The sequence below is a fragment of the Gekko japonicus genome, unplaced genomic scaffold (assembly GCF_001447785.1).
Source record: "Gekko japonicus isolate JY-2015 unplaced genomic scaffold, Gekko_japonicus_V1.1 scaffold394, whole genome shotgun sequence".
In the NCBI taxonomy this organism is placed as follows: domain Eukaryota; kingdom Metazoa; phylum Chordata; class Lepidosauria; order Squamata; family Gekkonidae; genus Gekko; species Gekko japonicus.
The window spans coordinates 538,100-552,575 of NW_015173135.1; the positions used below are offsets into that span (position 1 = coordinate 538,100).

Sequence of the window (14,476 nt, forward strand, 5' to 3'; positions counted from 1 at the left end):
GGATATGCTGTCCAATTACAGACTAGGAGGCAGGGGGGAGAAGTCACTCTATTCATTCGGGAGGCTTACTCCTTCAGGGCGCTCCCACCACCAAGGATCACGAGTATTGAGTGTGTCAGCCTGGTACAGGAGGCCGGTGAGAGTTTGGCGATTTGGCTGGTGTACCGACCACCTAACGCACTGGCCAATAGCCTGCTGTCCCTGATGGAGGCTGTATCAGGCTGGGCATTGGAACACCCTAGACTGATAGTCTTGGGTGATTTCAATGTCCATGCTGATGACACGGCCTCTACTCGGGCAACGGACCTGGTGTTGTCCATGGTGGCACTGGGACTCTCCCAATATGTAACAACTCCAACTCACTGAGCTGGGCACATGCTCAATTTGATCTTTGCGGTGGGGGAAACAGTGGACCGGGTTACTGCTTTGGCAGTCCCATGGTTGGACCACCATGCCCTGAGGGCCCGTTTGAATGTTCCACCCCAACCCTGTTTAGGCAGCGAGCATATTTTAGCTTGCCCATGGAGCCAGATGGACCCACTGCGGCTCCAGATGGCTCTGCGGGATCCAATGCCCCCTGGCGGCTCATTGGATGAGGTTGTGGAGGACTGGCAGAGTCGGCTCTCCGTAGCCATCGATGAGATCGCTCCCCAGTGCCTTCTGCACTCCCGCACTAGGCTTGCTCCCTGGTTTACCCAGGAGTTGCAGCTTATAAAGCGAGAGCTGAGACAACTAGAGAGACGGTGGCACCGTGCTCGAGATGAAGTAACAAGAGCCTGAGCCGCTTCGGCGGGAGGGCGGGATAAAAATCAAATAAATAAACAAATAAGAGCATCTTATAAGACATTTACGAGATCCTATGAGATGGCAGTCAAAGCCGCAAAGAGGGAGTTCTAAATGCTAGGGACCAAATGCTAGGGAATTGGATATTGGCTGTGAGGCATTTGCGAGCTATTTCGCGGATAAAGTCTTGGCGCTTTGCTGCGACTTCCCCACCACAGTTGAAACAGCAAGCAAACTCGAGGCCCCTTGCAAGTCTTCGATTTTGGTTTTGGATTATTTCAGCCTGCTCAGTCTGGAGAAAGTCAACAGATTGCTCGCAACGGTATACCCAACCATGTGCAGCCTTGATCTGTGCCCTTCCTGGCTTATTAAAGCTGGCCATGAAGGGTTCCGAGGTGCCCTTAGGGAAATTATCAACAAGTCCCTCTCTGAGGGACAGTTACCGGGGGTGCTCAAGGAAGAGATGGTCTGCCCTCTTCTGAAAAAAACATATCTGGATCCGGCTGAATTGGCCAACTATCAGTTGGTTTCCAATTTGCCCTATTTGGGCAAACTAATCGAGAGGGCAGTGGTGATACAGTTGCAGGGCTTTATGGATGACACTTCTGTACTAGATCTCTTCCAGTCCGGCATCCGCCTGGGACATGGGATGGAGACGGTGTTGGTCGCTCGGATGACCTCCAGAGGCATCGGGATCGGGGCGGTTCGGCAGTACTGTTGCTGTTAGATCTGTCAGCCACATTCGACACGGTTGACCATCAGTTGCTGACTCACCACCTCGCCGACATGGGGATCCAGGGGCTTGCCTTGCAATGGCTTGCTTCCTTTCTCCAGGATCAGGGACAAAAGGTGGCACTAGGGGACCAGCAGTCCAGGAGACACCCATTGGAGTGTGGTGTGCCTCAAAGGGCAGTGCTATCCCCGATGTTATTTAACATCTAGATACGCCCCCTTGCCCAGATTGCTCGGAGGCATGGGATGCGGTGCCACCAGTACACTGATGACACCCAGCTCTATCTGATGTTGGGCAGCCAGTCAGACTCCAGACTGAAAGATCTGAACCGGGCATTGCAAGCTGTGGCTGGTTGGCTTAAACTGAGCTGGCTGAAGCTGAACCCGGTGAAGACGGAGGTCCTGTGCCTGAGTTGGGGCGGTTCACTCCTTAACAATGGAAGCCCAGGTAGCAGCCACTGCTAAGTCGGACTTTTACCATCTTCGGCTGATTCGGTAGTTGGTTCTCTTCCTCGGCCGCGATGACCTGGCTACAGTGATCCATGTGATGGTCACCTCGAGACTAGACTACTGTAACGCTCTTGACATGGGGCTGCCCTTGTTGCAAATCCAGAAGCTGCAGCTAGTGCAGAATGCCACAGCCAGGCTTCTGATGGGCCTTCCTAAATGGGAGCACATCCAGCCTGTGCTGAAGGCACTGCACTGGCTGCCAATAGCATACCAAATCTGCTTCAAGGTGCTGGTACTTACCTTTAAAGCTTTATATGGCCAGCGTCCGACATACCTGAGGGACTGCTTTTCCCTATATATATCCCAGAGAGCACTACGGTTGGGGTCACAACATTGACTGACCATCCCAGGCCCTAAGGACACTAGGCTTGCTCCCGCCAGGGCCTTTTCAGTGGCGGCTCCATACTGGTGGAATGAGCTCCCAGAAGAGATCAGGGTCCTGCGGGATCTTTTACAGTTCCCCAGAGCCTGCAAGATGGAGCTCTTCCACCAGGATTTCAATTAGGAGCTGCCACACCACTACCACCAACATCTGTGGTTATGGGTTAGCCCCAGCCTGGAGATTGAGCCATACCATCGCACGATGCCAAAAGGTCACTGACTTGGAAACAATTGTTTGTATACTATATAGTATGCCATCTTAATCACTGAAAGACAATTACTATCGCTAGCACTTTGATCATCTGATTGTTCTAAATGTTTAAAATGTTTTAACTTTTGTATATAGTTTTATGGTGCTGGGTATGGACTAATGTAAGCTGACCTGAGCCTGTTCATGGGGAGGGTGGGGTATAAATGGAATTAATAAAATAAAATAAATTTTGGATCAGCTGGATCTTCTGGGTCAGTCTCAAGGGCAGGCCAACATACAGCAAGATACAGTAGTCTAGTCTGGAGGTCTCATGGATTAATGTGGCCAGGTCAGAGTGCGACAGGAAAGGGGCCAGCCACCGGGCTTGGCACAGATGGAAAAATGCCAGCCTGGCTGTATGTGTGACTTGGGCCTCCATATTAATAGAGGCATCCAGGATCACACCCAGGCTCCTGACGGACTGCACCAGTGCCAATGGCATACTGTCAAGAGCTGGTAAGCTGAACCCAAGCTTTGAAGCCCCTCCCCCTAGCCACAGAACCTCCATCTTTCTTGGATTCAGTTTCAACCTGCTCTTTTTTAACCATCCCCCCATGGCCTCCAAACCCATAGCCAGATTTTCTGGGGCGGCATCCAGTTGGCCGTCCAGAAGCAGATACAGCTGGGTGTCATCAGCATATTGGTGATACCCAAGCCTGAAGTTCTGTGCCAACTGGGCGAGGGGGTGCATATAGACGTTAAACAACATCAGGAAAAGAAGTGCCCCCTGAGGAACCCCACATTCCAGGGGGTATCTAGAGGACATAGACTCCCTTAGCACCACCCTCTGTCCCCAACCATGCAGGAAGGAGGTAAGCCATTGAAGGACTACCCCGAGAACTCCTACGTCGGCGAGGCAGTGAGTCAAAAGATCATAACTGACTGTGTCAAATGCTGCCGTAAAATTTAATAATAGTAGCAGCGCCGGCTGGCCTTGATCCAGCTGCCTACGAAGATCATCTGCCAAGGCAACCAACACCATTTCCATCCTGTGGCCAGAGTAGAAGCCGGACGGATATGGATCCAGTGCTGATGTCTCATCCAGGAAACTGTGGAGCTGTTCAGCCTTACCCAGGAATGACAAATTTGAAACGGGGTGGTAATTGGTAAATCAGAAGGATCCAATGTTGATTTTTTCAAAAGCGGTGCAACCACGGCCTCCTTGAGGCCCTCCAGATAGGTCCCTGTTTTCAGGGACCAGTTAAGTTCCCTCAGCAGGCCCCATATCCTCTCACTGCCAGCCTTCACTAGCCAAGAGGGGCACAGATCAAGGAGGCACGTCGTTGGTCTGACAGTACCCAGGATCCTATCAACATTGGCAGAGGAGAGCAGATTGAAGGTATCAAAAACTGAATCCAAAGATGGCCAACAAGCCTCCAGTTCACTTACTGTATCAATATTTGCAGGCAGGTCCTTTATCTGCGAAAAAGCTCACAAATGCCTCACAACTAATTGTCAAATTCCTATTCTTTTCATTCCCTTTTGTCATGGATGTCAGAGATCGAATCACCCTAAATAATTGTGCCGGTCGGTCGTGAGCTAGTGGACGTGACAGAGGCAGAGGAAAACTCTTTCTTAGCAGCCTTTAACACCATCTCATAGCATTTCATAAACATCCTATAGGATGCTCTTGCAGCTTCGTCATGATCCCGTTGCCAAACTCGCTCAAGTTGTCTCAGTTCTCATTTCATACCCCTTAGTTCAGGAGTGAACCAGGGGGACAATCTACCAGAGAGTCTCAGAGGATGTCAGGGAGCAACTTCATTAATGGCTTCAGAGAGATGGGAATTCCAGTCCTCTACCAGCTCATCCAGGAGTTTCCGTGAGCAAGCATAAACTGGCTCACCATCTAGACAGGGTGTTGATCTTTAAAATCTTTAAAACATGCTGGTGTTGATCTTTAAAACCCTATGTAGTTTGAGACTCACATACCTGAAGGACCGCCTAGTTCTTTATGACCCCACCCAACCACTACGGTCATCATTGGAGGCCCTGCTTCTGGTGCCCCTGCCTTCTGAGATTAGGTGGGTGGCAACTGGGGAGACGGCCTTCTCAGTCACGGCACCAAAACTCTGGAACTCTCTTCCCCCCAGGCAGATTCATCTGTCCCCTTCTGCTGCCATCTTCCACCAGCAGATGAAGACTTTTTTCTTTTGTTTGGCATTCCCTCAGTGATCCCTCCTTCGTGACAAAAGTTTTAATTGCTGTTCTCATCTATTTGTATTTTAGCTGTGGTTTTAATTGTTTTAATGATCTATAGGGGATTTGGGGGAACTAAAACGTGGCTTTATTAAGTATGTTTTAATTTGTTAGCCACCTTGGTGGCCCTTCTGAGGGCAGAAACGTGGAATATTAACTTTGTAAATTAACAATATCAGTGTTTATAATACACATACTAGAGCATTACTAACTTTGGACTCTATTCTTTCAAGAACTTTTTCAGTAACATGACTAACAAGAGCATTTCAACACAGGCTCATTAAATATGTCCCCACACTCACAGTTTTCAAGTAGCACCACAAGAAGTAAAGAGATAAGAACAATGTTTATTCAGAAGTTATACCCATTGATATGAATAGGACTTACTTTCAAATAGCTGTGCATGATATGCATACTAATGACTGTACAATGTCTACCTTTATATTTTAAGTGGACTTTCCTCAGAAAGAAGTTGTTCTGTAATTGCTGTAATCTACATACAGCCATTCTAGATGAAAAATAGTATTATACTGGCATCTTGTGAACTTGTGACAAAAAGGCCAGTCTCATCATTCTGAGAATTGTAATTACTAAGGATGGTTAATAACACTACAAAGATGGTGAGCAATTTCCTCAAAAGAATTGGTAATAATGATATATTTTCATTAATAATAATAATAATAATAATAATAATAATAATAATAATAATAATAATAATAATAAACTTTATTGTCATTAATAATAATAATAATAATAATAATAATAATAATAATAATAATAATAATAATATAGATCTGATATGTTGCTTTGTAGACAGTCCTGCAACTATTAAACAACCCAGTTTATTCAGGCAAAAGATTCTTAACTTTAAGTAACTGTTACTTCCACACTGAAAGTTGGGTGAACTATGTATCTGTGGCAAAAGGTATACTGACATAACCACTGAGTTATGTATAACCAGCACAAACTGAAAACAGAGATTACCTCTTTATAATAAAGTTTCTTAAACTGGATTTAGAGAAAAAGAATAAATCACTACATCTTGTACCTTGCTTGACTGGTCTTCCTCTGTATTCATAATTTTCTGAATTAATCTGTGTGTGAAATACACCAATAAACATTTCATCTTCATCAACTGCAGCAGGCTCTGTTAATGAAACATTACATTACTTGAAAATATTTACATTTTGCAATAAAAAAAATTAACATCCAAGTTTACCTGGAGAAAGTATACTCCATATGAATGAAACTGTACACCATGCTATAGCCTGAGGACTGGCATTGTAATGTGTAAGAGTGACTGTAATCTTTGCCCTTGGATGCACACCTTAATGTGATGAGAGATTTTGTGTGTGTCAGTGAAAGTGAGAGCAATACCATAAGGAATTCAGACTCTGTCAAGAGACTGAACTCCTAGCAGAGTCACTCAACATGGAATGAGACTAAACTCCTAGCAGACTCACTCAACATGGAATGGTCATAGCTGAGACACCAGACTAAGATGTATCCATTCCTTTCAGGAACCGAGAGCCAAATCAGCAGAAGAGAACAGACAGGCAAATTATTTGTTAAATTCTCTAAGAGATCTACCAGAGATGCTGTTGGGGGAAAAAAACCCTGGAAAATTAAAGAAGAAGAAGTGAAAGTGTTAAAGGATATCCCATTTGAGGTGAGAAATCGAAGAAGGCAATGCAGAGACTTTACTTCTTTTCTCCAATCCAGTTCAATTACTTATAAACTGTCAACCAGAAGAACTATGAGTTGAAACCAGAGATATTATCAAGGAGGAATGCACAACTATTCCTGTACCAAAAGACATGCAAAGCCTTGATGAGTACATGATGAAATTCTTAAAATTGCTACAGATAGATGAGAAGCAAAAGGAGACAGAAATACAATCAGGTCTAAATGCAGTGTTCCCATGAGATAACTATTATAATAACTAGTAGAGAAAAATAGAAGAGAAGAACAAAAGAACAAGAGATCTGTTCCACAAGGTCCAAGAAATCAAGGGTAAATTTAAAACACTGTTAGACATGCTGAAAGATCAACATGGAAATATAGTAACTGAACAGGACAAAATAAAGAAAAGGCGGGAACAATACACTGAATAACTATATAGAAGAGATTAAAGGATAACAAATTCCTTCCATGAAGAATCTTTTGAAGAACCTGTAATTTCAAAAAGTGAAGTAAAACCTGTACTCAAAGCAACTGGGAGAAACAAATCACCAGGAGTAGATGGGATATCAATAAAGTGATGTCAAGCCACAGAAATGGAGGCCATCAAAATCTTAACAAGAATATGTCAATGAATATGGAAAACAAAACAATGGCCCACAGTCTGGAAATGCTCAATCTACATTCCAGTTCTAAAAAAGGAGACATCAAAGACTGTAGCAATTATCAGACAATCGCATTAATTTCTCATGCAAGTGATACTCACATTTTTAAAGCAAAGAATTACCATATATAGAATGGAAAATGCCAGATATTCAAGCTGGATTCAAAAAAGAAAGATCATATTGCATTGGTTACTGGAACATACGAGAGAATTTCAGGAAAAAAGCAGCTTTTATTTTTTACATTACACCAAACGTTTTGACTGTGTGGATCATGAAAAGCTATGAATGGTTCTACAAGAAATTGGTGTGCCACAACATCTGATTATTTTGGTATGCTATCTATACTCTGGACAAGAGGTTACTGTTCGGACAGAATATGGACGTACAGAATATTTTCCAATTGGCAATGGTATCAGACAAGGACGTACAGAATGTTTTCCAATTGGCAATGGTATCAGACAAAGATGCATTTTATATCCCTGTCTATTTAATCTATATGCAGAATGTATCATAAGGAAAAATGGATTAGATTTAGATGAAGGTGGAGAGAAAATTGGTGGAAGGAACATTAACAATTTTAAATATGCAGATGACACCACATTATTGGAAGAAAACAGTGAAGACTTGAAACAACTCCTGATGAAGGTTGAAGTGTAAATTGCCAAAGCAGGATTACAGCTAATCATTAAGATGACAAAAGTAATGACTACTGAGTAATTACACAACTGTAAGGAGTATTTTATTGGTTTTTTCAAAACACTACAAACTACAACCGAAAATTAGGGAGGGAAAATTACAACTACGGAGAAAGAAAAGCAATCCACTAATAACTAAAACCCCAAGAATAGGAGATCATAACATACAGTTTATATACTTGTTATTCTTAATCGCTAGTATTACTTTGAACTTAGTCAGTCATGCTAAATCATTTGTCTTTTTACCCATCAATCTATCTGTTGAATGAAAACCCCAGAACATCCCATAGTTAATATATATATTTCAGGCACAAATCAGAGTCCTTCAGCCTTATTTTGTCTTATCTCTTCTAATCCTCAATTTATATGGACTTTTGGGGGCGGCCACCCCCTTTATGGAAGAAGAGTCCTCGTCAGAAGACGTCAAGCCCAAGTCGCCATCGGATTTGCTTTCCTCTTCTTCCTCCTTGTCTTCCACTGGTTCCCCCAGCTGTACTCTCAGGAACTCATGTGCTTTAAACACAGAGTCAATCTTTTATTTTTTTTGTCGTGGAGTTTGAAAATGATGCATTCAGGAATTAACCATCTGTAACTGATGCCATTTGTTTGTAGAAAAATAATTAAATCTTTATATTTCTTTCTCTTCTGTCTTATTTCAAATGGGATATCTTTTAAAATCTTGATGTTGTTGTCCCCGATTCTCAAGGGTGTTCCAGTAGTTGCTTTCAAGATAGAGTCTCTCATGTGTCTCTTTGAGAATCTGACTACTATCTCCCCAGGCAGATTATTTTTCTTGATGCATGAGGAATAGGACCTGTAGACCACATCCATCTCGCTATAAAGATATTCCGCTTTCAAATCTGTTATTGGGGCTAATGCTTCACTCAGTAATTGCTTCAGATTCTCTCCTTTTAATTCTCTCCCCTTGGAGCCGTAGGACCAGATTTGGTTTCTCCATCTGCAGCTGTAAAAGTTGTGATTCTTCCGGAGCTCATTTCATTTCCAGCTTTTGCACCTTTTTCTTAACTCTTTTAGTATTGGCGTCCACTTCCTTCACCTTCTCAGCCATTTGCTCCGTTACTTTTAAAGACTCCGTCAGTTGGAGCTGCTGAGACGCCATACTTTGGCTTATTGTTGACAGTTGTTGCTTAATATTAGTCATCTCATCCAGCAGAGGGCGCAAGGAGTCTGCCAGCATTTTAGAGAGTTCAGCAGTCTCTTCTGCTCGAGGGCTGCCCACTAGTTTTGTTTTACACAGTTTGTCTTTGTCTGCTTTCTTCCCCACCATCTTTATGGATTGTTTACTATTTTAAAAGTTGCCAAAGTCTCTGAAATTCGCCCTTACGCTTAACCACGCTCTGGTAAGTCTCTTAAAACATATTTGAATGCTTATTCTTCCACTCCCCCCTCTTTATTTCGTGCTTTCATTCATGCGTTTGGGAGGGGCCCCTCCCCCGCTTGCTTTTCGTCGCTCCGTAGGGGGGGTAGCTTTCTTTTTAACTTCTCATGCTCACTTTAACCCAACTCACACAGTTCGTTGTCGGCCATTCGGCCACACTCGGCATCGTTCATTTCACTCGATCTCCAATGCTTGTCCCGGTCAGCGGCTCTAAGTCCATTCGGACACTCAGCAGCAGGACCGTCGGGGCGGAGGAGCGCCTCAATTCTCCAGGAATGTGCCAGCAAAGAGGTCGCCCCTCAAAAGCCCCATGGCTAGGAGCCTTTTGCCAAGACTCCGGGGGGGTCGCAACCTGCTGCGCCCCCTCCTACACACTGGTGCGCAGATTATATCCCCAGGAGGTCCAGGAGATGCGTCTGCCTGCGTGTCGCCATTAACCGGAAGTCACCAAGAAGATGAGATTGTTAAAGATTTTCTGTTCCTTGGCTCCATCATCAACCCAAAGGGAGACTCGAGCCAAGAAATCAGGAGGAGATTGAGAATGGGAAGGGTAGCCATGAAGCAGCTAGAAAAGATCCTTAAGCATAAGGATCTGTTGCTGGTGACCAAGATCAAGATAATTCATACTGTGGTATTTCCCATTACTATGCATGGGTATGAAAATTAGACAATGAAGAAAGCTAACAGGAAGAAATTTGATTCATGTGAAATGTGGAGCTGGTGGAGAGTTTTACAGATATCATGGACTGGCAAAAAGACAGACGAGTTCTAGATCATATCAAGCCAGAACTCTCCCTAGAAACTAAAATAACCAAACTGAGGCTATCGTACTTCAAGAATGAATGGAAAAAACAATAATGCTGGGAAAAGTTGAAGGCAGCAGAAAAAGAGGAACACCCAACATGAGATGGATTGACTTAATAAAGGAAGCCATGGCCCTCTGTTTGCAAGACCTGAACAAGGATGTTAATGATCATTAATTCATGTGGTCTCCACTAGTCAGAAGTGACCTGACAACACTTAACACATGCACAATGCAGATACATGAATAGAAACCGAACCATTTATTTCCCCCAATAGAATTTATCATTTTATATACTATGTTTAAGGGAACAAGATGCCAAGGTGCCCCCTTTCATCCTGTTCAAAACAACAGAATACCTACTGACCTAACTAGCGGCCTCTTCTGCACTCCTCAACCTCAGAGACAGGACATCTACTATGAACTCTGTTTAGAGGCTCTGATTTTTAAATTAGTCAAGAAAGGGACATCTAAGGACTCACAAAGGAGGGGAAATAGAATTTTCTCCCTCATCACTCCTATATCTCCCCCACACACACCTGTCACCAGGTCTTGCTTCCCTCCTGCTAGCTAGTCTTCCTCCAACTAGCCACCTGCACTGCCTCCTCCTCTTTGTCCTGACCACCACCAGTTTTTGCACACCCTTTTGTGTTGCTGGCTGCCACTCAGACTTCAGAGGTTTAGTTTTTGCAACATCTGCCCTTACACAGATATGGCTGTTAACTTTTTAGGAGTTTTTCCCCTCCACATTATTTTTGGGGCCAAGCAATCAAGTACCTGTATCAAGCTGCATTCAGACATCATTAAAATGCTGCAGGACATGACATTGCACCCCTTCTACAGTCACTCCATAGGCTGCCCATCAACTATTGGGCTTAGTTCAAGGTACTGACTATCATATACAAAGCTCTGCATGGCCTTGGACTCTCACATTTGCAGAGCTGGCTCTCCTCCTATGTTCTGCCATGACAGCAGTGCTCATCTGTTCATGGCCCTCTGCCACTCCCACCCTGCAAACCAGCAATATCAAAAACGGCCCATACATGTGCTTTCTCTGTTGTAGCCTCCTCCTTGTGGAATGGCATGCCTGAGAAGGTCAGGAAGGCTCCCACACTCCTGTCATTCTGCAAACTATGTAAAATGGAGTTGTTCAGGAGTCATAGTCTGGTGTAGTGGTTAAGTGTGCGGACTCTAATCTGGGAGTACCGGGTTTGATCCCCCACTCCTCCACTTGCACCTGGCTGGATGACCTTGGGCAAGCCATAGTTCTGATAAGAGCTGTTCTTGAAAAAAGAGCAGTTTCTGTCAAGAGCTCTCTCAGCTCCACCTACCTCACTGGGTGTCTGTTGTGGGGAGGGGAAGGGAAAGGAGTTTGTAAGCCACTCTAAGACACCTTTGGGTAGTGAAGGGCGGGTATAAATCCAGTCTCTTCTCTTCTCTACATAGTCTAATGCAGGTATGGCAGAGATATAGGACATTTCAAAAAGCTACTGAATTACTGTTGAATATGTTTGTATATGATCATTTTCAGAAGGCCTCTCTTTTAATGTGCCAAGATGGACTGAATATAGGACTATAGGACCTAATTAGTTAATTACATTTCATCCATTATTTTCAAGTTAGCCAAACTTTTGAGACAAAATGGGCTTGACAAGTTAAGATGCAAGTATGTAGTATAACAGCCTTAGGCAAAGAAAATCTAGAAACTATTTAAACTATTCTGTGTTCTTCTGGCCAATGAACCAGAATACACGTGAGACATATGACCCATATAGTAAAAAGTACCTTTGCAAAGTAAAAGGAAGGGGTGGGGTATTATTTAACAGTTTTTGTTAACACCTAAAAATACTGAGCTTTTGTCTTTAACAGTACTCTAAAAGCATATTATATTATCAAATACTGCCATCTGCTGGCAGTATTAATCACCTCACATTAAAGTATCACTTTAAGGTAAAGGTAAAGGTTTCCCTTGCTTGAAAGCCAGTCAAATCCGACTCTAGGGGCCGGTGCTCATCTCCGTTTCCAAGCCGAAGAGCCAGCGCTGTCCGAAGATGTTTCCGTGATCATGTGGATGAACGCTGTTACCTTCCTACCAAAGCAGCACCTATTTATCTACTTGCAATTTCTTGATATCGAACTGCTAGGTTGGCAGGAGTTGGGGCCAGAGACGGGAGTTCACTCTGTCACGCAGCACTCACTTTCTCTTAAAAGTTAGTGTAATGACTGGAACTTTTAGAATGCATACTAGCAAGGCATATATTTTGCTTTTTGTATGTTGCCTAGCTGAGCCTTAGCGCTTAATAATGATGATGATGATGACGTTCTGTCTCTTGTTCCTGCATTCTTAAATGCTTTTCACCCCCATTTTTACAAAGTTCATTTAACCAGAGACATCCAGACTCTTAAGACTTAACCAGATATATGGCTCAGAAACAGCGCCATTTATTTTAAACTATAATTAGTTTGTGAAATCAGAATTCAGCTTGTAGACAATCATTGAAGTCAGGATGCATATGATCCTCGTTTGATGGAGCCTAACTCACCAGCAATAGTGCAGGGGCCCACATTTAAACAATTGCATTAACAGCAGCTAGTTTAATTAAATCATGGTTTTCTGTGACATATGAACCAAGCAAATAAAATAATGAACTCTGGATTCAGTGCTACATGATTTCTAGCCCAGTGTCCTCTCCACACATAATAGATGGAAGACAATGAATTAAAAAACCTATTTTAATGTATCACAAAATGGCACGAGTCTAAGATTTTATCAGTTTATTCATCACTACTGTTGTCACAGTAGTCAGTGCAATCGTGCATCACACATGCACAACCACATTCCACATATGCAAAACCAATGGATGTGCTAACAGGGAAAACGTAGTCTCAACAATTCGAAAACCAATTTCACATTTATAGCAGCAAAAATAACTGTCTGAAATAACCACTGTCCACTGCTGTGAAGGTAGTGTAGCATGTTATTTGCTTAAAATGACTATTTTCAGAAGTCCACAAACTGAACTAGTTAGCTTTAAAAAAGCTCTTTAGTCACTCTACCAGAGGAGTGAGCAGAAAAATGAAAATGTCTTAAGAGAAAAACAGAACTGATAAACTACAAACAAAATCTGTCAATTTAAGGCTGTAATCCTCTGCATACTCCTTTGGTGGTAAATTCCAGAATATGCAGTGGGACTGAACTCAAGAAAACAAGCATATGATTGGACTGCAAATCCTGTAAACTCATGTTACTATGAAGGAACGTAGATCAAAGTGTTTTCTGCAGAAGTATCCCTTGACAGCTGAACTACTTGACACCTAACTAAGGTTTATATAGTTATTTGGAGCACTGCGATTGGCTGCAGAGTTAGTTAATATCCTAAACTGCACTGCTGCTTGGAAGTGGGGAAGGCACTTTTTTTTTAACATGCTTGAGTGTTTATGGATGTTTTGGAGATACACTAGGCATTCTGGTGGCATAACACTGCATGGAGCCCTGTCCAGGGCTGGAGATGTGTAGGAAGCCAACTTCAATGGCTTGCCTCGTTCCTGCAAGGTCGGGGACAAAGGGTGGTGATAGGGGAACAGCAGTCTTGGAGACATCCTCTTGAGTGCGGGGTGCCTCAGGGGGTGGTGCTGTCCCCGATGTTATTTAACATCTATATGCACCCCCTTGCCCAGATTGCCCGGAGGTTTGGGCTTGGGTGTCATCAACATGCGGATGACACCCAGCTCTATCTGATGTTGGGCGGTCAGTCGACCTCCGACTCAGATGACCTTCATTGGGCCCTTTAAGCTGTGGCTGGTTGGCTCAGACTGAGTCGGCTGAAGTTAAACCCGGCGAAGACGGAGGTCCTGGGCCTAAGTCGGGTTGGTTCGGGGTTGGGGCTCCCTCTCCCGGCCTTCTATGGGGCGCCGCTCGTGCCGGTGTCGAGGGTTAGGAGTTTGGGAGTGCTCCTGGACTCCACCTTATCAATGGAGGCCCAGGTGGCAGCCACTGCCAAGTCAGCCTTTTACCATCTTCAGCTGGCGCGGCAGTTGGTTCCTTTCCTTGACCGCGATGACTTGGCCACTGCGACCATGCGACGGTCACCTCAAGGTTGGACTACTGCAACGCTCTCTACATGGGGCTGCCTTTGTCGCAAATCCGGAAGCTGCAGCTGGTGCAGAATGCGGCGGCCAGGCTGTTGATGGGTCTCACTAGACGGGACCACATCCAGCATGTGCTGAAGGCACTGCACTGGCTGCCTATAGCATACCGGATTCGCTTCAAAGTGCTGGTTCTTACCTATAAAGCCCTTGATGGCCAGGGTCCAGCGTACCTAAGGGACCACCTTTCTCCATATGTTCCCCCAAGAGCGCTACAGTCGGGGTCGCAGCACC

At 44.0% G+C, this 14,476-nt stretch overlaps 1 protein-coding gene across 1 annotated transcript in view; it reads right to left on the reverse strand.

Annotated features, from left to right (window-relative positions):
• FSIP1 (fibrous sheath interacting protein 1) overlaps positions 1 to 14,476 on the reverse strand; it is a 135,648-nt gene that overhangs the window by 110,232 nt on the left and 10,940 nt on the right. The window contains exon 7 of the mRNA XM_015422182.1: positions 5,904 to 6,002. Coding sequence (XP_015277668.1) covers positions 5,904 to 6,002 — 99 coding nt within the window. The remainder of the gene's footprint in view (positions 1 to 5,903; positions 6,003 to 14,476) is intronic.